Here is a 21,537-nt window from a genome sequence, read left to right as displayed (position 1 = left end):
ATAAAAAATACTATTAGTCGTATGCAAATCGGTCAAAAACCAAAATAATGAAAATTTAATAACCTTTCTATTTGATTTTAACAATTTTTTACGTAGGACTACCCACATTTCCAACTTATATTGCGAGGAAATATTTATTCTCATAATTTCCAAAAGTCAAAATTTCATTTAAACCGTAATATTTCCAGAAATATTAGTCGCGCGGTATAACATAAATAATGCATTTTGTAGGTAATTTAATTCTCTTTCACTTTCATTGTATGCATTTTTTACTTTCGGACAGCCAGAACAGATATTTTTAAAAAACGCTCGAAGAAACAGCTCTTTCCTCATTTGCCCGATGCCGCGATGCTTCAAAAAAATCTGTCTCGGGAACTAATAGTCGTACGAAGTTCTACAAAAAACCAAATGGCGAGGAATTTTATCAGCTACATTTTCGCTCTGAATGTTCTTTCCCGTGAAACTAATAATTTCCGAGTTATTCGCAAAAAACCCATTTTCGTACTCTTTTTTTCAAGATGGCGCAGCCGGTTCACGCTCTATGTATGGGGACTTTTAGTATGTTTAAAAGAACACTAAAATGAACCTGTATACCAATTTCCAGCTTGCCGGCAATTTTTTCATTCAAACGCCCAAAAATAATCTAATTTGACTGGGCTATAACAGAAAAAAATAATTTTAAAAAAAATTTTTTTTTACTTTTTAACAAGAGAAAATTTATTTGTTTTAGTTTTTTAAATATTAAATACAATTCAAACATATATTTCTGTAACAATTATGAAAAATTTGAGATAAAAATTCTAAAAGAGCTATTTTAATACCTTATCATAACTATAATTACATTGTGACATTGGAAAAATTTTATATCATTTAAAATTAAATCTATCGTTAAAATTTTCAGTCTCTAACCCTCCATTGTTCTCATATGAGGTAAACGCTCATATCAGAGCAAAGTTCACTAAACTTGAGATTAGTTTTCTTTATTATGATTGATTAAATTTTAATCCAATCTCAATCCCAATCCGTAATGATATGGGCTTAAGACTGTGTTGATCTGAAAAAACAACGCCGCGCTAATACAATGATACATGTACAGATGCGGCGTTCATATGAGAGCACTGTTTGTTTGCTGAACAAGGGCAATGGAGGGTTAAAAGAGAAATTTTTATTGTGGAAATTAAAATTAATACGTTCATTTTTATGTTTGTAAACTGTTGTCTATTTTGTGAAAGAAAATTGTTTTAATAAAGATATTATTTGCACAATTAGTCAGTGATTATTTGGATTCCTATTGTCTTATTTTTGCTGACATTGATAAAATTATTATTTTGTGTCGCAGTCGATAAAATCAAAAAGAGTGAAGAAGATTCCGGTGCATTGACGGATGGGGAAAATGGTGAGTTTTATTCTTTCCTATTTTTTATCCTTCCTGTTTATACTTTTTATTTTTCTAAAAGCAAGTTTGCGAAATTTTAGAAAAAATTAAATAAAGAATATCAAAATTTCTTCATATAATATAGTGTTTTTAACGCAAACAGAATACGATAAATAAATATAAATAAATTGCACAGCCAAAATATCGGATTTTAAGAGTAAAATGCTCATTATTTTTAATAATGCATGTATGTGTAGTGTAATTTATCCAAAATATTTTCAAAAATTTAAATTAATACATTATTCTCAAACGTGCTTGAAAGAACTATACACTTCTTGTTTGTAAAAGTCTTGTGTTTTATTTTCGAAAAACTGGATAATGTTCCTTTAAATAACTTAAAATTTTATCGTTTCTCCGAAATAAAATTTAAACTATTATTGGCTATTATTTGAATTATGCGCTGATTTTAATGCTATTCTTCTTTCTAAACAAGATGCACTTATTTCGCTTGAGCAGCAGAACTACTCAACCTTGAATGTAATATGATTTTTCGAATATCTAGATTTTCAATGTTCCATTCTAAAATACGCTTATTAAGATAGTACGTCCGTAACTCATTTTCTTAGGAATCTTGTAAAATTTGGACAACATATTAATGTAAACATGCTCTACACACATGTGCAATTAGAAAAATATTGACCGAAATTAAAATAATGGAAATCAAAATTAGCACGTTTTACATGTACTAGACATCACAGACGCGCGCTACGTGCGCGCTATTTAGCTTTAATATGTCACTGTTACTATTACACTGTTAACTATACAACTGTCAAAATATGCCATGACAGCCGTTTATGAAGTAAGCGCAACGAGAGAACCAATCGGCATCGCGGAAAAGCGATACCAATACTTCGACATGGCGTCGACATGAGGAAGCCTTACGCGCATGCACCATGCACACATATTGCACACATATGTGCAAAACGTTTCCTTATGCTGGACGCTATATTGGTTTTCTTGGCTTCACTCGGGTCACGTTTTCGTCTATGCTTTCGGATAGGACTGCCTAGATCTGTCTATACGACCGTGATCTGTACATATGAGATCACATACATGCATAATGTGGACAATCCAAATACTATGTATTATTTACTATATATTATTTGTCTCTCATTAACTTTTCGACAGTATTGTCACGGACGAACTATTATTTTATATTTTCACATACAATTTCATACAAACTATATTATACCTTAATCTTCAGAGAGCTACGAACTGTTATAACGTCTCGCAATTAGTTATATTTTACATTCGATTAATGTTAAACATATTTTTTTTCTACGACAAAATTTTAGTGACTTAAGGTAGTTAGTCCGTAAATCGCAATTTATAAGAAAAATTTGAAAATTTTACTATATGTTAATAAATGTGGTATCTACACGTCTGTACAAAGTAAAAATAATTGACTGTCCCGCGAGATAATCGCTATCAAAAATTGCATTTTTTACATGTATTGCATGCACAAAGATTTTAGAAAGATTTAATCTTAATACGAAATTATTATCAATTAATCCAATCCAATAATTCAATGTAATTATTTCGAAGAATATCTCACGCGTGCGAACTTAATTCTGTCCTTGACAGTTAAAAACCACTTCACACAAGCTTTCTCCTTTCTTTAAATTTAATTTTTAATTAATAATAATATTATAATAATGAAGAAGTTAATTTTTTTATCCTATACATATAATAAAATGCAATATTTACTGTTTCCAAATTTTTTCATAAACACTATTAAATTCCATATATTTTTATTGATGTAGATTTAAAATTATCAAAATACTTCATTAAACACGTACCAATATCATTAGCCCTTAGCTGGCACACTGGGCCATTTCAGACCTCACCACTAAAATGCTTGCTACGAGGAAGCTGTTGATTTTTTTCATTTAAAAAAATTCCAAGATAGTCTTCGAATGTTGTTTTAACAGATGTTATAGGTTATTTTGATAAAATGTAATATTATTAATATTAAGTATGAAAAAAATTGGAGAACGTAAAAAAACGAAAAAATGACTATTTTTACTCAAAAATTCATAACTCTTTCATTTTAACTCTTCCATTTTTTAGTACCATTTTCGTACTATAGGGGGGCTTAAATTAGAACTGAACTAGGCTGGGGCGTTTAATACCCCACAGTGCCAGCTAAGGGTTAGTAGATACATATATTGCTCTATATTATTTGTTTGTATCACGACCTCTTTACAATTCTCTACACTTCTAAAGTAATAATAATTAATTAAGTGATAAGTGCAAATATATGATTTACCAAAATTATTCAACAAAATTGTACGAGTAAAAGTTTGCTCGAAGATTGATTTACTTTAGAGCTCATGACTCGCATTTGCAAGAAAACGTATTAATATTGTTGAGGCATAAATAGAATTATAGCATCTAATCAGTTTTGTCATTTAATAAAATTAACGCATATTATTAATTATACTTATTAGTCTTAGGCATTACAAATAATAACAGGCTATCATGTTTATAAAAATATTAAAACTACGCAATATATAAGTACAGTCAAAATGTCGTATTTTATTAATTACGAAAAAAATGGCTCATAAAGTAAATTATAAGTTAGACATGTGTTCCCTTACTTTCTCTAATTAAAAATCGATGTATAAACTAATAATCATTTATTATCTTATTATCCTTTAAAGGAGAATTTTTATCTTAAGGTAGTTAGTCCGTGACAATACAATCCAAAATTTTACCTACTCTAAATCGACGTGAAAACATCCGATTGCTATTTGCGGTTACAGGCTAAAAACTTTTGGATAGTTCTGTCCCTCGCACACAAAACAAAAGACTATTCTTTCATTTTTCTTCTCCGGTCGCTTCTTTACGTCAAATAATCGCGAAAATCGAGGTCTATTTATTATTGTATTTCTAAATCTAAACGGTCAATAATTTCGGTTTTTTTTTACTAGTATTCCTAAAGAGTGTCCTACTATATATCCGTTTTTCATCTTTCTTAAGATTCGTTCTAATTATTAAAATTCAAAATACGAAATTTTCGTATTTTTGTACAGATATAAATCTGAATTATTGTAAATAATTTATATCTAAGTAAGTTTATAACTCCTGAAAAAATTATTAGGTTGGTTGAAAGCATCGCTCTTTACAACGCTGTGAGCGTGAATCGGACGGCAGCCTTATATTAGTATGTAGGTACTTTAAGTTGTAAAGCGAGGTCCACGCTGCCTACCGGCGGAGGTGGGTGCGGGAGGGGGGGCCGAAGGCCTCCCTTGCACCCCGTGCGTGCGTGCGTGCGTGCGTGCGTGCGTGCGTGCGTGCGTGCGTGCGTGCGTGCGTGCGTGCGTGCGTGCGTGCGTGCGTGCGTGCGCGTGCGTGCGTGCGTGCGTGCGTGGTGCGTGCGTGCGTGCGTGCGTGCGTGCGTGCGTGCGTGCGTGCGTGCGTGCGTGCGTGCGTGCGTGCGTGCGTGCGTGCGTGCGTGCGTGCGTGCGTGCGTGCGTGCGTGCGTGCGTGCGTGCGTGCGTGCGTGCGTGCGTGCGTGCGTGCGTGCGTGCGTGCGTGCGTGCGTGCGTGCGTGCGTGCGTGCGTGCGTGCGTGCGTGCGTGCGTGCGTGCGTGCGTGCGCGCGCGCGCGCGTGTGTGTGTGTGTGTGTGTGTGTGTGTGTGTGTGTGTGTGTGTGTGTGTGTGTGTGTGTGTGTGTGTGTGTGTGTGTGCGTGCGTGCGCGTGTGCGTGCGTGTGCGTGCGTGCGCGCGCGCGCGCCCCCCTTTTATGCATAAATACCGTTGTTTGTTATGATTTTGTTTGTCGCGTAGTACATTCCTCGTCTTCCTTTCCTCCCGCTCCTACTCGGCTTCATGTAAACAACAGTACAAGACATTGACTGCTGTATTTGGATAATAGAGAATATACCGACACTTTCTCTCAGTATACGATCCTTTTAAGGGCCACTATATATTTATAACGTCGGAAAATCCGGAAAGCCATGTTGGAAAAAACAGGTAAAAAAATAAGGTAAAAATTAGTAAAAAAAATAGGTAGGGTACATATTTTTCGGGCTCCCCCGATTGATTATCACTGTCGGAGTCACAACAAAGGTTTTTACCAAGAGAGCCGCAAGAAAATATCAAAATTCGAAAAAGGCTCTATTGTAAAGAATTACCATTATCATAATTAACAGATATATTAATTTAGTTAAAATTAAATTTGTAAATTAAGTAATATGATTATTAAATAATCATATGAATACAAGAAAATGTTGATTTTAACTATGTTAATACTCGTGTTTTTAGGTGAACATCGCGCGGGTAGCTTGGCCGGAAACGCTCGCAACAGTTGCGAGAGAATGCGTATTTCCAGTTTAGGAGGAATCAACGATCATACCGACAACATGGACAATCCTTCGGCACGAGAAGATATTTCTGAAATGTACGTATCTAGGTAACGGTACATTTATTTAATATTTTTCGTGAAAATTATAATAACACATTTGTTTATATTTTTGTTTATTAAACGAAGTGTATTTATTATATTGTGTTTTTAAAATTTTAGAAGTTATTAATTCTATTCATATTTTATTATTTTATTTTTTGTTTTAACTTTACAAACTATAATTTGTATAGATTTGTTAAATTTAAACATTTTAGTTAAATGTGTATATATACTTTAATTTAAGTTGTGAGCATACCCAGAAAGTAATGCAAAGAATTTTTTTTCTTATGAAAAGTATATTACATCTTTTATATTACATTGCAATCTTTGTGATTTTTTATATTATTTAAACTTTATCATATTATTTTTAACATGTTTATTTCTAATGCTATAATCTTATTCAAATTAATTGTGATTTGCGGAATTTTAATTAATTTAGTCTGTTACAGTTAATAATTTATTTTCTAAAAAGTCAGGCATTAATACTAATCAAATTAATTATTAAGTAGTTTATTTTAAAAATCTTACAATTGAAAATTAGATACTGAATAGAGTGATTCGTGTTATTGATTTATAATAAAATTTTTGTTTTCGAAAAATAAAAGACATTAATCATTAAGTATAATTAATGCATTTATATTTAATAATTAAATATAATTAATGCATTTAATGATTAATGTCCTATTTTTTTCAAAACAAAAATCTTGTTATAAATAATAATTTTAAACAATTATATTTTTTTTAACTTTTTATATAACTATAACATGTCATGAAATACGTAAATTTATATGTCTTTATGATATTATTTTGCAACCTGATTGCAAGAGGGACAAATTGTTTTTTTTTTACGATGACAATTATTCTGCTCGAGGTAATGTACACTCGCAGTCAATAATGCCTTTCACCTGAAGTTAGCTGCGTTCTATAGTACATGTAACATGCACTATAGAAATCCCCAGAACACAGCTAACTTCAGGTGGAAGATATTATTGACCGCGAGTGTACCAATATAGTCGAATCTTCTTGTTTTTTTATCTTAAAACAACCTAGCTTCCAAAGCGCGGATCTAGCTCGCGACAGGTCAGAGTTCGGAATAGGTGTAAAGGAAGACACAAGACTCGGTTTTCTGGTGTGTGTGAAGCTAGCGTCTCATTTTGCGGAAACTCACAAACTATTGAGAGTTCTGACTCCCTTTTCAATAGTTCTAGGGGGGTTTTGAAAGTTCCCTCGAGTGAGGGAAATTACGGTGCCTTATACCCGATTGGGTAAACCGACACAAACAGAATTAAGCCCAAATAAACAACTTAAAACTTAATACACACAACACACTAGCGTCAATCATTATATAACTTTGCCGATCTTTTTTAAAAATTTAAAAACTATATATATATATATATATATATATATATATATATATATATATATATGGGGCATTCCATGCCAAATCAACCAATGATTGACCCCGACCATTTTTGATTTGGCTGATAATTTTTTGTGTTTTTGCATTAAATGAAAGTAGCTTCCATGATTTTTTGTAGATTTTTATCTCTACTTATACTTAAGTTATGGATTTTTGAAAAAAAATGCAGTTTAAAATTTGGCAAATTTCAAATGCTTGTAACTTTAAGAAGAAAAAAGATATTGTAAAAAACAAGGTGGGCTTTCTTTTCGTTTTTCTCTGTACTTTTCGAAGAAAATATCGAAAAAATGTTTAATGGGCAATATAACTGTTTTTTTTAAGGATTTAAGTAAAAAATGTTTGTTTTTCTCTGTGCGACCGTTTTGATTTTTTTCAAAAAAATCTCACAAATTCTAGACTTAATTTCGAAATTTTCAAGACCTAGAAGAAAATGGGATTCCAATAACTTCGATTTTTTAAGGGACTTTTTCTTCATTTTTTTTCGAAAATATTTTTTTAAAAATAAGATAGACTCTACCGATAGCTATAAAAAAATTTGATAAATTTATAGACAGCAATCCTGAAATTTCTATCTATGGGTAAAGAGGAAATTCGAATATTTTCTATTTTTTAATTGCATTTTTACTTATTTTTATTATTAAATTACTTTTTTTTAATAGAATATTATAAATTGGGGAACTTTAACGGTTAGCATGTAACAATTAAATCATATAGTTAATGAAAAAAACACATATATTATCTGTAAAATTAGCAATCAGATTTATTTGAAAATAAAATAAATAAATCAAAATCAAAATTAAAGATAAACATAAAATAAATGATAAATATATCAAAAAATTATGCCATATAACTATTTATTTATTTTTTTTTTTAATTATCTTATGTAATTTTACATCATTACATCGAGAGAATATTTTCACATTTACATTTCCATTCTTATCAGGTATAACGCAATGAATTTTGTGTTTCCGGTATACGTTTAGCACTTGACTTGAAAAATGAAGAATTACTGAAGCACTGAAAACTTTATTTTTCAAATTTTTAGCCTGGAAACCTCTATTTGAATTTTGAAAAATGTTTTATGAGTAGAATGTATTACTTTTTTAATACCAGCACAGGGATTCTCTAACTCCTTAACGACAGTTTCGGTATTGTTGCGTAAGTATTATATATGGTAAAAAAGCTGTGAAACGATACCGAAGCTGTCGTTAAGGAGTTAGAGAATCCCTGTGCTGGTATTAAAAAAGTAATACATTCTACTCATAAAACATTTTTCAAAATTCAAATAGAGGTTTCCAGGCTAAAAATTTGAAAAATAAAGTTTTCAGTGTTTCAGTAATTCTTCATTTTTCAAGTCAAGTGCTAAACGTATACCGGAAACACAAAATTCATTGCGTTATACCTGATAAGAATGGAAATGTAAATGTGAAAATATTCTCTCGATGTAATGATGTAAAATTACATAAGATAATTAAAAAAAAAAAAAAATAAATAAATAGTTATATGGCATAATTTTTTGATATATTTATCATTTATTTTATGTATATCTTTAATTTTGATTTTGATTTATTTATTTTATTTTCAAATAAATCTGATTGCTAATTTTACAGATAATATATGTGTTTTTTTCATTAACTATATGATTTAATTGTTACATGCTAACCGTTAAAGTTCCCCAATTTATAATATTCTATTAAAAAAAAGTAATTTAATAATAAAAATAAGTAAAAATGCAATTAAAAAATAGAAAATATTCGAATTTCCTCTTTACCCATAGATAGAAATTTCAGGATTGCTGTCTATAAATTTATCAAATTTTTTATAGCTATCGGTAAAGTCTATCTTATTTTTAAAAAAATATTTTCGAAAAAAAATAAAGAAAAAGTCCCTTAAAAAATCGAAGTTATTGGAATCCCATTTTCTCCTAGGTCTTGAAAATTTCGAAATTAAGTCTAGAATTTGTGAGATTTTTTTGAAAAAAATCAAAACGGTCGCACTGAGAAAAACAAACATTTTTTACTTAAATCCTTAAAAAAAACAGTCATATTGCCCATTAAACATTTTTTCGATATTTTCTTCGAAAAGTACAGAGAAAAACGAAAAGAAAGCCCACCTTGTTTTTTACAATATCTTTTTTCTTCTTAAAGTTACAAGCATTTGAAATTTGCCAAATTTTAAACTGCATTTTTTTTCAAAAATCCATAACTTAAGTATGAGTAGAGATAAAAATCTACAAAAAATCATGGAAGCTACTTTCATTTAGTGCAAAAACACAAAAAATTATCAGCTAAATCAAAAATGGTCGGGGTCAATCATTGGTTGATTTGGCATGGAATGCCCCATATATATATATATATATATATATATATGGGGCATTCTTTCTCAACGAGAGACCCCCCGCCCCCAAAGTTGGTTTTGACGTAGAGTTCTAATATAGCTTAAAATTTAGGTAATTATATCTACTTTTAAATGCAAAAATACAAAAGTGGCAAAATAAAAAATTCAAGATGGCCGATCCAATATGGCGGACAATGTACATAAAATTGCTTAAATTCGCTTGAAACTCGTTACTCGGGGGTTTTTAGTGTCGCTGAACACGAATCTGACATTAGATTTTCAAAATTCAAAATGGCGGATCCAATATGGTGGACGATTTTTTAAAATTATATCGAATTCACATGAAAATTTTTACACGGGGGTTGTTGCGAATCGAATAAAGGAATATTCGCGAAGTGAATATTCCTGAGTGCGAACATTCTTCGAGATCGCTCGAATGGCTCCAAACCGCGACGGTTTACTTCCCCCCTTTTTTTTGTTGTTTTCGAGCCAACGGCCAGGTGTTTCTCGCGTGATCGCAAGCACCGCGACCAATAGACGATTTGGAGCCAATCAGCGTTTCTCACGTCGCCGAATTCCTCGCGGCCTAACGCGAAGCTCCGGCCGCGATCCCTTGCCTGCTCCGGCCGGGACGGGCAGTGAGCCATCATAACTCGTACGCGATACATTTATCGACGTCGAGAACACGGAGTAACATAGCGAGTGCGAAATAGCGAGTGCGAAATAGCGAGTGCGAAATAGCGAGTGCGAAATAGAAACGCGCATACAGTGTAACCCGCTTTTAATAAAGGGACTGACCTTTTTCTTGTACTTATTTTCTTGTACTTTCCACGGCGCGCAGCGCGAAAACGTCGAGCGGTCCACTAACAGGGGTTTTAAGGTGATTGAATAGAAATGTGACATAAGATATTCAAAATTGAAACAAAGGCGGATCCAACACAATGTTCCCAAAGCATAATAAATAGCAAGACAAGTTTTCAGTCCAATAAGCAAAGGCAAAGCAATATGAAAGTTCAGCCAGTGAAGGCAAGACTAGTTAAGGTTCCAACTAGTAAAAGTAAGACACGTTGCTGGTCCAACCAGCAAAGTAATGACTAGTTGAGGGCTCAATCAGTAAAGGCAAGACAATACCATAATCCAACCAGTAAAGGTAAGACTACTGAAGTTCAATCCTGTAAAAGTAAGAGTAGTCGGTTGTCCAACCAGAGAAGGCAAGATGATGATTAACTCTAAAGCACAAGTCAAAATGACAATAACTATTTTAATATCAAAGTTAATAGGTCAAAACATTAAAAAAAAAATTATTAAAAATAATTATTATAAAAAAAATTATTATAAAAATAATGCGTAAAATAAATATGCTAAACTATGTTATTGTCTTGCCTTTGCTGGTTGGACCAGCAACGTGTCTTACTTTTACTAGTTGAAACCTTAACTAGTTTTGCCTTCACTGCCTGAACTTTCATATTGCTTTGCCTTTGCTTATTGGACTGAAAACTTGTCTTGCTATTTATTATGCTTTGGGAACATTGTGTTGGATCCGCCTTTGTTTCAATTTTGAATAGCTTATGTCACATTTCTATTCAATCACCTTAAAACCCCCGTGTAACAATTTTCATGTGAATTCGATATAATTTTAAAAAATCGTCCACCATATTGGATCCGCCATTTTGAATTTTGAAAATCTTATGTCAGATTCGTGTTCAGCGACACCAAAAACCCCCGAGTAACGAGTTTCAAGCGAATTTAAGCAATTTTATGTACATTGTCCGCCATATTGAATCGGCCATCTTGAATTTTTTATTTTGCCACTTTGCATTTAAAAGTAGATATAATTACCTAAATTTTAAGCCATAACAGAACTCTTTACGTCAAAACCAACTTTGGGGGCGGGGGGTCTCTCGTTGAGAAAGAATGCCCCATATATATATATATATATATATATATATATATATATATATATGTATATATTGTATATATATATTATTCCATTCTCTTCGCTTAATAAGGCTATATATATCTATCTCCGCGAAGTACCCCTCAACTCTGAGCTCCTCATCCATATTCACTCTCAAATCATCATATCTACTACATCGTTGTAAAATGTGATCCAAATCGTCACGCTCGTAGCCACATTCGCACCTTTCTTCATCCACATAGCCCTTTCTCTTTAAAGAGACACCAAGATAATGATTGGCTTTTAATCTATTGATGAGTGTCACAAAGTATCTCTCAGCGTTTATTTTACAGAACCAAGGCCTCAGAGCCTGCCTATCGTAGAAATTCTCAAAGTAGAAGATACCCTTATATTCGGAGTCTCTTATTAGTGATTCCTGAGTGGAGTCCCACGTTTCCTTCCTGGCGCGTGTCATCAAATCCCCGATTGGCACCTCGATTCCAGGGTCAGCTTCCTCACGCGCAGCCTCCTTGGCAAGACTATCAGCCATTTCATTCCCAGCGATACCAACGTGAGCCGGGATCCAAACGAGTACGACTCTTCTATCGTAGTTCTTCTCCAAACTATACAGATGAAGTCTAATCTCCGTAATGTAGCGGTTCTTATGTACATTCAAATGATTGTTGCGCACAGCCTCAAGAGCCGACTTACAATCTGACAAGATCACAATATGTCTGTCTCTGGTCCCTCTGAAGGACCATCAATTCTAAAGAGGACTTAACCCCTTCGTTGGCATTGACGCAATAGTGCGTCAAATTAATCGGTGCCCTGTGTGGCATTGACGCAATAGTGCGTCAATCTTTTTTTTCCTATTTAACTTGCTCAGATTTGGCATTCAAGTCTTACACGGGGATTTTTGGGGTCGCTGATTACGAATCTGAATTCAAAATGGCGGATCCAAAATGGCGGATAAAAATGCAAAAAATTACTTGATTGGGATGAAATTTGCCACTCGGGGGTTTTTGGGGTTGCTGAGTGCGAAGCTGAACTTGAAATGAAGGAATTCAAAATGGCGAATCCAATAACATGGAGCGAAATACAAACTCAAATCAAGCCGTTTTTTGTATTTTTGTCCGCCATATTGGATCCGCCATTTTGATTTTTCGAATTTTAAGTTCAGATTCGTAATCAGCGCCCTCAAAAACCCCAGGGTACAAATTTTCAGGATAAAAAAATTTTCCTGCCATTTTGGGCACTTTTTGTCGAATTCTCTCTGCCAACGAAGGGGTTAATAGCAAACACCCCAGCGGTGAAGGATGAGCATACTTTCGGAAGACTCATCTTATATGCAATTTCTTGATTATTAATAACAATACTGGCGCCAGTAGCGCAATTCGTCTCATCATGTGAACCGTCTGTAAAAATAATCTCCGAAGAAGGTCTTAATTCATATTTGAAAATTACATTACGGACGAGTGCCTCGTCAGAATACTTGTCATTAGCCTTTCTAAGTTCTCCAATTGAGGTGTCAACCACAGCCTTGTATGTGTGTGCACCGAAAGACCCTTGAAAAATCTCGAATTTTCTAGGTTGACCTATTCCTACCCTGAATGGGATGTATTTCTTCCAAACAAGAGACATTAGGGACAATTTGTACATTGGTTGGCAATAACGGGCGAAGTTTTCCCGTTCGTAAAGTCGTTGCAGCTTGTAGCACAAGCCGTTGTCGTTGTACGCAATAGTCTTGCCAACGAAATTCCTAGCAAGCATCTCGGCCCGATCTCTAATCAATCTCACCTTGGCCTCAGCAACAATAACATTATTGGGAGTACTGTTTCTGTACCCCAAAGCCGTGCGAATACCCATGTATTGAGTTCTTTCCAGCTTAAGCTGATAAGCACTTTCCCTGGGATAATACACAAAGTTACCGTAATCAGTTATAGATCTCACCAAACTCTTGTACAACATAAGAGCCGTGTTAACCTCCATGCCCTTCGAAACCTTACATAAATATTTCAAAATGGAATTCGCTCTATTAACCTTTCCTCTCACTTCTTGAATCTGACGATAAAACTTGAGGCCGTTGTCCAGCCAGATTCCAAGGAATTTGGCCTCCCTGCTGTTAAATACCACACAATTCTGGACCTGATTACTCAGAGTTCTGTCCCAGCCGTCGCATTTTGAAAATTTCACAAGAACAGTCTTCTTTGGTTCAATATCCAGACTAATCTTACTCAGTTTTTCGGTGATCGGATTAACCGCACGTTGAAGTAAGAGCCGATTACGCTGTCGATTAGGGCCAGATACATATAAACCAATGTCATCAGCGAATTCCATGACCTCTGGTAGATCAGAACACAGACCTTCAGTGAATAGAGAATACAATGCTGAACTCAGAACGGCACCCTGCGGGAGCTCCTTGAAGACAAGACGATCAACAAATTCTTGTGAATTGATGATGAATCGTACCGTTCTCAGGTAAAGCCATTTACTGATAAATTTAATTATACCTGCAGGGCATTTGAGTGCCTTCAATTTGTCCACCATAATGCGGTAATCCACGTTGTCGTACGCTGACGAAACGTCCAAGAAAGCCGTCAAAGTATATTTCTACGCACATAGATGATCGAATGTCCGAAGTAATTTTGGCTAAGTTGTCGACGCATGATCTACCTCTCCTGAAACCATTTTGAGTCTTGCTGAATTTATTCTCTTTTTCCGCCCACCAGATCAGTCTCTCGTTAATCATACGTTCCATTAATTTGCCCATGCATGACGACAGAGAGATTGATCGAACCTTCTCTCGACCGACCTTGTCAATGAACACAACCTGGTACTGCAACCAATCAGCCCGCAAAGTACCTGTAGACCAAACAATGTTAAACAGCTTAAGTAAGCATATGCGACCAACCTCCGGAAGTTCTCTAATCATTCTGTACTCCATACCGTCCATCCCAGGGGCAGAATTCCTTCTTACCATGTCGATGGCCCTATCCAGCTCAGATCGCTGAAACGAAGACTCGAGAGCGGCATCCTCATATAGCTCACCAAAGTCACATACTGGCTCCGTACCCACGCATGGAGGAGCAAGCTTGTCGATTTCCCTTTTAATTTCCTCCTCTCTATTATTTGTTTGACATTTATTCCACTTTACATTTTTTCTGGCATTTTTCAGAATTCTCATGGTATTCCACACGTAACTCAAACTTGTAAACCTGTTAATTTCCTTGCAGAAATTTTCAAAATTTTCCTTTTTACGTCTTTCTGGCCAGAGCGCACAATCTTCTGTATTCCACCCATGAGTGTAAGATACGCTGAGTGTAAGAGATACGCTTTTACTTCTCTTAAATGCCGTGAAAGCAAGTTTTCTATTTTGGTTGGCACGGTCGCATTCCTCATCCCACCATCTGTGGGGTCTTTTTCGCTTGTTGGGGTCAACAGGGCAACCGCCTTTGTTCCCGTCGCGTCGTCTACCAGAGGCACGGTCTACCGCGCCTCTCAAAATACCAATAAAACGATTATAATATTTATTTAGGTCTTCCTTGAACAAATCAATATGCGGGAGCAAATTGGCTCTAATATCTCCATCCACCAAGACGCAAAACTGTGTGAGGGGAAGGGAGGGGGAGGAGGGGGAGGGAAAAAGGGCTTTCCACTACGCATTATCGTCTCGACACTTGGTAGTCTTTTATATAATATAGCATCCTTTCTTCATGAGATTTAGTTTCAAGTTTAACGGACAGATTTACGAACAGATCTTCGGTAGTCCTATGGGTTCTCCACTTTCTCCTATACTTACAGATATAGTTATGGATGACTTAGAGACTTCTTGCCTTAGTACCTTATTTAAGATCTCTACATTTCTTTGATACGTAGATGATGTATTCGCGATAATCCCAAGAATAAATATTGATGAGGTACTTAATGCGTTCAATAGCTATCATCCACGGTTGAAATTCACGTGCGAAATCGAGAACAATAAAGAGATAAATTTTTTAGACAACGGTCATCAGAAACGGTAACACACTAATTACAAATTGGTATCGAAAACCAACTTTTTCTGGCCGTTACATCAATTACTTTTTGAACCACCATGAAAACTACAAAAAGAATGTAATTACGGACCTCGTCGACCGTACGGTCTTACTTTCTGACAAACGGTTTAACATGACAAATATCGAAATTGTGAAAGAAATTCTCAGGAACAACTCTTACCCTGTGCACGTTATTAACAAATGCATTAACCAACGACTGAAAGATATTAAATACCGGGAGGCTATACATGATATGCATGATACGACTGAAATTGATAATGACAAGATAGCAAATTTTATAACCATCCCTTACATAAAAGATTATAGTGAAAGTATCCGCAGTATTTTAAACAATCGCGGCTTTGATGTTGTATATACGGTTCCTAAAAAACTTAATAATGTTATTAGAAAGGGAAAGGACAGATTGTATTGCATGAAACAAATTGAATTAGTGTATAAGATTGTCTGCTCAGATTGTAGTGCGACATATATGGGACAAACGAAAAGACATCTCGAAACTCGAATTAAAGAACATTGTTTAATATAAAAGAATATAGTTGCCGGATTTAAGGGGGTAGCCTACTCAGAAAAGTGATTTTTTTTGTTTAAAATACTCCCTAACATCTGTAGAATACGGGGCTATGGGCCGATATCACAGTCTCCGATTAACGTGATTCTTCGATTAAACTCACTCTGCATCTCTTTCTAACTGTCCCCCTAGAAAGAGACGAAGAGTGAGTTTAATCGGAGGATCACGTTAATCGGAGACTGTGATATCGGCTCTATATTTGGTTTTTCGAAATTCGGTAAGTCTACCGACCGAGCCTTTTTCCGAGCAGGTATGTGAGCACGCAGTTGCCGCTCAGGTACGCTTTGGCGCGCAGTAAGCCGTAACGGTTTTATGGGTTTTTTGGGTTTATTGTTTGAGGAAGCTGAGGGCGTACTATATGGTCCAGGAATTGCCGATTGACTGACCTAAAGCCGTGAGTTCCCAAAAAAATTCTTTATTCAACTTTTTTTCTTATATTTTTGTACCGAAAACTTTAAACGCGTTTTTGTCGATAACATGTTTTTGAAATTGGTGTGCACGATTACTCAAAAACTAATAAACGGATTGACTTGAAATTTAACATACTTTGAAAATACATAATTATCTTCTATATGAATAGAAAATTATTTTTAAAAAACGAATAGGATCATTTATTGCTCGACTACCTGGCTACAAATATAATTCGGTGCACAACGTTTCGGCTCACGGTTAGAGCCCTTATCAAGTGCCGTCTGAAATGCATGAAACGTCACGATGTATCAACTTAATAAATTAAAAATTAGTCATTAAATAAAGAGCATTACCTAATCGTCAAGATGACTCGTCATAATCAATATAAGACCTCCTTGCATTCATGGGAATGTCCCCGCATTATCACGAAACACAACTGTGAGAGAACACTCATATAAAACCAATACCACTGAGAGAGAAATGCGAACAAAAGATTCTTACATGTCTTGAACATTGAGATTCCACAATTAAGCATCTCCGGTTAAACTCCCCAGTGCGTGATGTTACATGAGTGGAAGCACTCAGGAGACTGAACGTTAACAAAGAAAAAGAATCAAGGAGTCAAAGGTTGACACAAGAACCAATAATATAAACATTAAACCGACGAAATGATGCCATCGTATACAGAGTTTAAATTCTCTGTGTCTCTCTGAAGATTAATAACGTTATTATGCCTCTTTATAAAAAACATTTCAGCAATCTCTCTTTTTCTCGTGATACACTCCTTGTGTAAAATTTTAGGCTCTGACCACTTAAAGTCATGGTTGTTTTGTAGCCTATGTTTGCTTACAACAGAGTGATTGCTGCAATGCCTCTTAATATCATTAAAATGCTCCTTGATTCGAGTCTCAAGATGCCTCTTGGTTTGCCCTATATACGAAGCCTCACAATTTTTACAATCAATTTGATAAACAATGTTAGTTTCTTTGCTCGTTGTCAATCTATCCTTGCCTCTTTTGATAACCGAGTTAAGTTTCTTCGGTATCGTATATAATGCTTTCAATCCGACATTTTTTAAGGCACGACATAAACCCTCGCTTAAGTCCTTGATATACGGAATAACTATATGCTTACGCGTGTCAAAGGAAACATCCAGACTACCATCTCCACTATCTTTTCTATTTTTCAGTTGCAATAATCTATTGTATATAAATTTGTTCATTAACTTAGTCGGGAAGCAATTATTTGTAAGATATTTGTAGCCAGGTAGTCGAGCAATAAATGATCCTATTCGTTTTTTAATCGCTGGCGGATAAAGGTTTTTTCTATTATTTTTAAAAAATTGTTAAAAAAAATTTTATTGGCCATTTTTACCGATTTTTTAATGCGAAAAATCGGTTCTTTTTTAAATTGCTTTAAAAATTGAAATTTTTAATTTTTTAAATTTTGCGCTTATTCATATAGAAAATGTGGGTATATAGATTACAAAATCATTTGAAATTTTCAGATTGGATCATTTTTGCGATCGAGAGATTGCACACCGATTTGGTGCTTCGAATTAAGGCGCTCAACAAGATCTGCTATATCTTTTGTTTAAATAATTTTTCATGAATAAAATTTTTCTGTATTGTCTAAGAGTTATACCAGTGTGCAAAAAAAGTTTTAAATTGATTGCAATTGTAGATTCTGAATACAACAGTTTTAAAAAATCACTTTTTTTTCGGGCGCTTGAGTATGCTACCCCCTTAAGGTGATGCTGGAGCCGTCTGTTTTACCGGCATTTTTTTGTCGAAACGTAGCGTTGTTAATATTTGACAGAATTAAAAATCTTTCTCCAGAATTGCAGTACATACATTAATGATTCAGGGGAACTCCGATTTTATATAGAAAACGAGAAAAAATTACGGAAGTACAGATTTCCTTATCTACTTTTATCCCAATATGGCGTCTCGAGTTGCGGCGAGCTGTCAGCTCGTCACAAGATGTATTTCATATAAGAGATATACCATTGGTACGAACACGAAAACAAGTTCCCCTGAATTGTACAACAATAAAAACATCGATAAACCCCCCAAATCAAGATTTGGAAGCGTAATATAAAAGTATAATTTCGATGTGTATCGTGCGTATGTGTGCGTGCAATGTAGCGTGCTATCCTTGTCTATATCTTTGTCTATACAAGGACAGATATAGTCGGTGAGCACTTCTTTATCGACGCTGATCGAGTTCGCCTGCGGCTCCAGCATCCCCTTAAATGTGTATGAACGACCAGAAAAGGGAAATAGAGAACTAATAAATATATTAGAAGTTTATTACGTGCTTTTAAAGAAACAGAACTTAAATTAATAAACGAATATATCGGTAGTTAGTATAACTAAGCGAAAGAGAATTAATCTTTATAGACTTGTCTTGTACATATGGTGCTAGTGAGTATAACTGAGCGAAAGAGATTTAGTCTTTACAATAGTGCTAGTTAGTATAACTGAACGAAAGAGATTTGAACATTACAGACCTGTCTTGCAGACTAGAATACAAGAATTTCAGAATTTGAATAAGGAACGCTTTGATATTTGAGTTCTGCAAGACGAAAAGAAACCCTGGTCTGTAAACTGTCTTATAGAGAAATTGAACACAAGAACTTCAAAGACGTGTACAGGGAGGCTTCTGTAATGTTCGTGAGATCGATCCTTCGGCTAGAAAGAGTTACCAGAGCCGAAGGACGAAAACAATATCCCTGATCTCAGGACGACAACTTTCCTTTACAGAAGCCGTGCCCTGATCTGTTACGAGGGTTAACACTTATTTGAAAGTAGCTCGGCGAGTCGATCTTGGCTTCCGCTAATGAATTTCCGGTCCACTCCGTTTGTTATTCGTCTGCCTCTTAAGCCGTGATCAGACTACGGATTGGGATTGAAACCTCCGCTGGGCAATCTTTATAGAATTAAACTGCCGGGCAATTCTTTGGGGGGTAAACCGCCGGGTAATCCGGGGTCGTATAGTCTCCCTCGTGCTGGTTCGCGGTTATAAATCTTGCCACTAAACTTAAAAAGAAAAAAGAAAAAAAAACTTTTCTTTTCGTAACGAGACGTCTCACGAACAGGAATGAACGTTTCGAGAACGTAAGAGAAACTCTTTTTTTGTTTTAAAAACGCCGCCGCTGATCGATACGCAAAGAAGAATGAGGCTAGCGTTCCATGGAGCGGATTACGCGGAACGGAACGAGCGTATCACCAATCACCGGATCGTTCTGATAGAACCCTGTCAAAGATTCCGTCGAAACGGTCCTGTGATTGGTAATACGCTCGTTCCGTTTCCGCGTTATCCGCTTCATGGGACGCCAGCCTGACACTCGCTCACTCGCTTCGTGTCTTAGAAACGATCGTAAATAGTGAATATCGTGAATATCGCTTTTATTAAGCGCCAATTTTGAACAAACATAAAAATGACATAAGAAAGCAAGCTGCAAATCAATAACCACTCGGTAATAAGTAAGCATCGGCTTGAGTTCAATCACGATTTTAATTGGTCTGCAACAAAAATCTTATAAAGAAAAACATGGTAAAAAGAGAGAAATCGCAGATTTTTTTTTCTTTATAGAAAGAAGACAAGTGATTAATCTTCAAAAGGACACCGAGAATTTAACAACAATATATGACAAAATAATAAGGGCTATTATAAAGGTAGCTAACCTTCATTTGTCATAAATTGTTTATTGCTTAGTCAGTAACTGAGGTGTGCAGACGTGCTTTCTAACACGCTTCCTATACATCTATTTTATAATTTTACCATGTTATTTTACCATATAACGCACAAAGCATGTAAGTTTTTTGACACTTCTTTTTTAAGTCACTATCGTTATAAAAAAAATACTCTTTTTCTCTAGTCTTTAGATCTGACTTGCGGGTACATTGTCATGACCAATGAATGTCGTTGTAAGAACAATTCTTTTATACACTTAAGAAGGATCCGAATTTTGATTGAAACGTCGTATTAACACATTAATTACCAGATATAATCAAGAAAGACTATTTATTCATTATTGTAGTCTAAATATCGGAGTTCTAACTTTTCTAGTTTTCTAAAACAGTTCTCGCATAATTCTCAACATATTTATGCATTTTCTAAAGAGTCCAAGCATTAGCACCATTGTATAATTTACTAAAAAATTATACAACATTGCTAGTACCGGGAACTCTTCAGAAAATGCATAAATATGTTAAAAACTAGGAGAAACCGGGGCGGAGTCGTCACTACAATTATCTCGAAATCTGTATGTTGTGTGAACTCGCCATTAATATTGTAAACACTACTTATGGTGCCCATGTGATCAACGGTGTTTAGTAAGATTATATGCCATGTTGTGATTTTCATTAAGGCAAACGTGTTTTCGGAGGTAAAAATAAAATTTTTTGCGCGTCGAAAATTTTAAATATTTTAAATATTATTTTCTCTCCGAATCTCGAGATAAGTGATTCTGAAGAGTAATGCATGCTGAATACGAATCCAGTAAAAATTTTTTATTTTCGTTGATTTCTAATATTTCATGAGCGATCAAACTTAAAATCTGTGTCCGGGGCGAAGTCGTCACCAAGCCATATCATGGAGGCTTCGGGCGAAAATCAAAGTCAAAGAAGCAGAAGTGGTCGGATTCTGGCGAGGACTTGGATAATATGTGCTGCGTGTGCTCAGAGATGACAGAATAGAGCTGACGAGAAACAGTGCATTTCGTGCGAGCGTAGGGCACATAAGTGCGCGCTTTTCTTGTAATTATTTTCCGCCATCGTGTTTTTAATTAATGTTTCCATTTTTCTATTAAAAAATAATTAATAAAATGTATTCTATCATTTTTTATGATCGGAATTATGAATTTTCATTTAAAATTCAGTCCGAGAATGGAGTGACGACTCCGCCCCGGCAATTTTGACATTTCAATTTTTGCACCTTTGTCGTTTTTATTCTATACCAGTTGAACAAAGCGACGTAGACCAAAAATGTCCTTATAAATT

At 34.9% G+C, this 21,537-nt stretch overlaps 1 protein-coding gene and 1 long non-coding RNA gene across 2 annotated transcripts in view; both read left to right on the top strand.

The window, feature by feature from the left end:
* Positions 1-21,537, top strand: part of Rhogef2 (Rho guanine nucleotide exchange factor 2) — a 249,483-nt gene that overhangs the window by 125,917 nt on the left and 102,029 nt on the right. Inside the window, exons 16-17 of the mRNA XM_071717917.1 lie at positions 1,340-1,396; positions 5,705-5,840. Coding sequence (XP_071574018.1) covers positions 1,340-1,396; positions 5,705-5,840 — 193 coding nt within the window. The remainder of the gene's footprint in view (positions 1-1,339; positions 1,397-5,704; positions 5,841-21,537) is intronic.
* Positions 15,159-18,168, top strand: LOC139779527 (uncharacterized). The gene is made up of 2 exons (XR_011719915.1): positions 15,159-16,514; positions 18,039-18,168. It is a non-coding gene; the product is annotated as an uncharacterized lncRNA (long non-coding RNA).

The sequence above is a fragment of the Temnothorax nylanderi genome, unplaced genomic scaffold, assembly GCF_030848795.1.
Source record: "Temnothorax nylanderi isolate EJ_2023f unplaced genomic scaffold, tnyl_v1.0 TNYL_tig0229_pilon, whole genome shotgun sequence".
NCBI classification, from domain to species: Eukaryota; Metazoa; Arthropoda; class Insecta; order Hymenoptera; family Formicidae; genus Temnothorax; species Temnothorax nylanderi.
The sequence above is the reverse complement of the archived record's forward strand: the minus strand, read 5'-3'. Positions and strand labels throughout refer to the sequence as shown.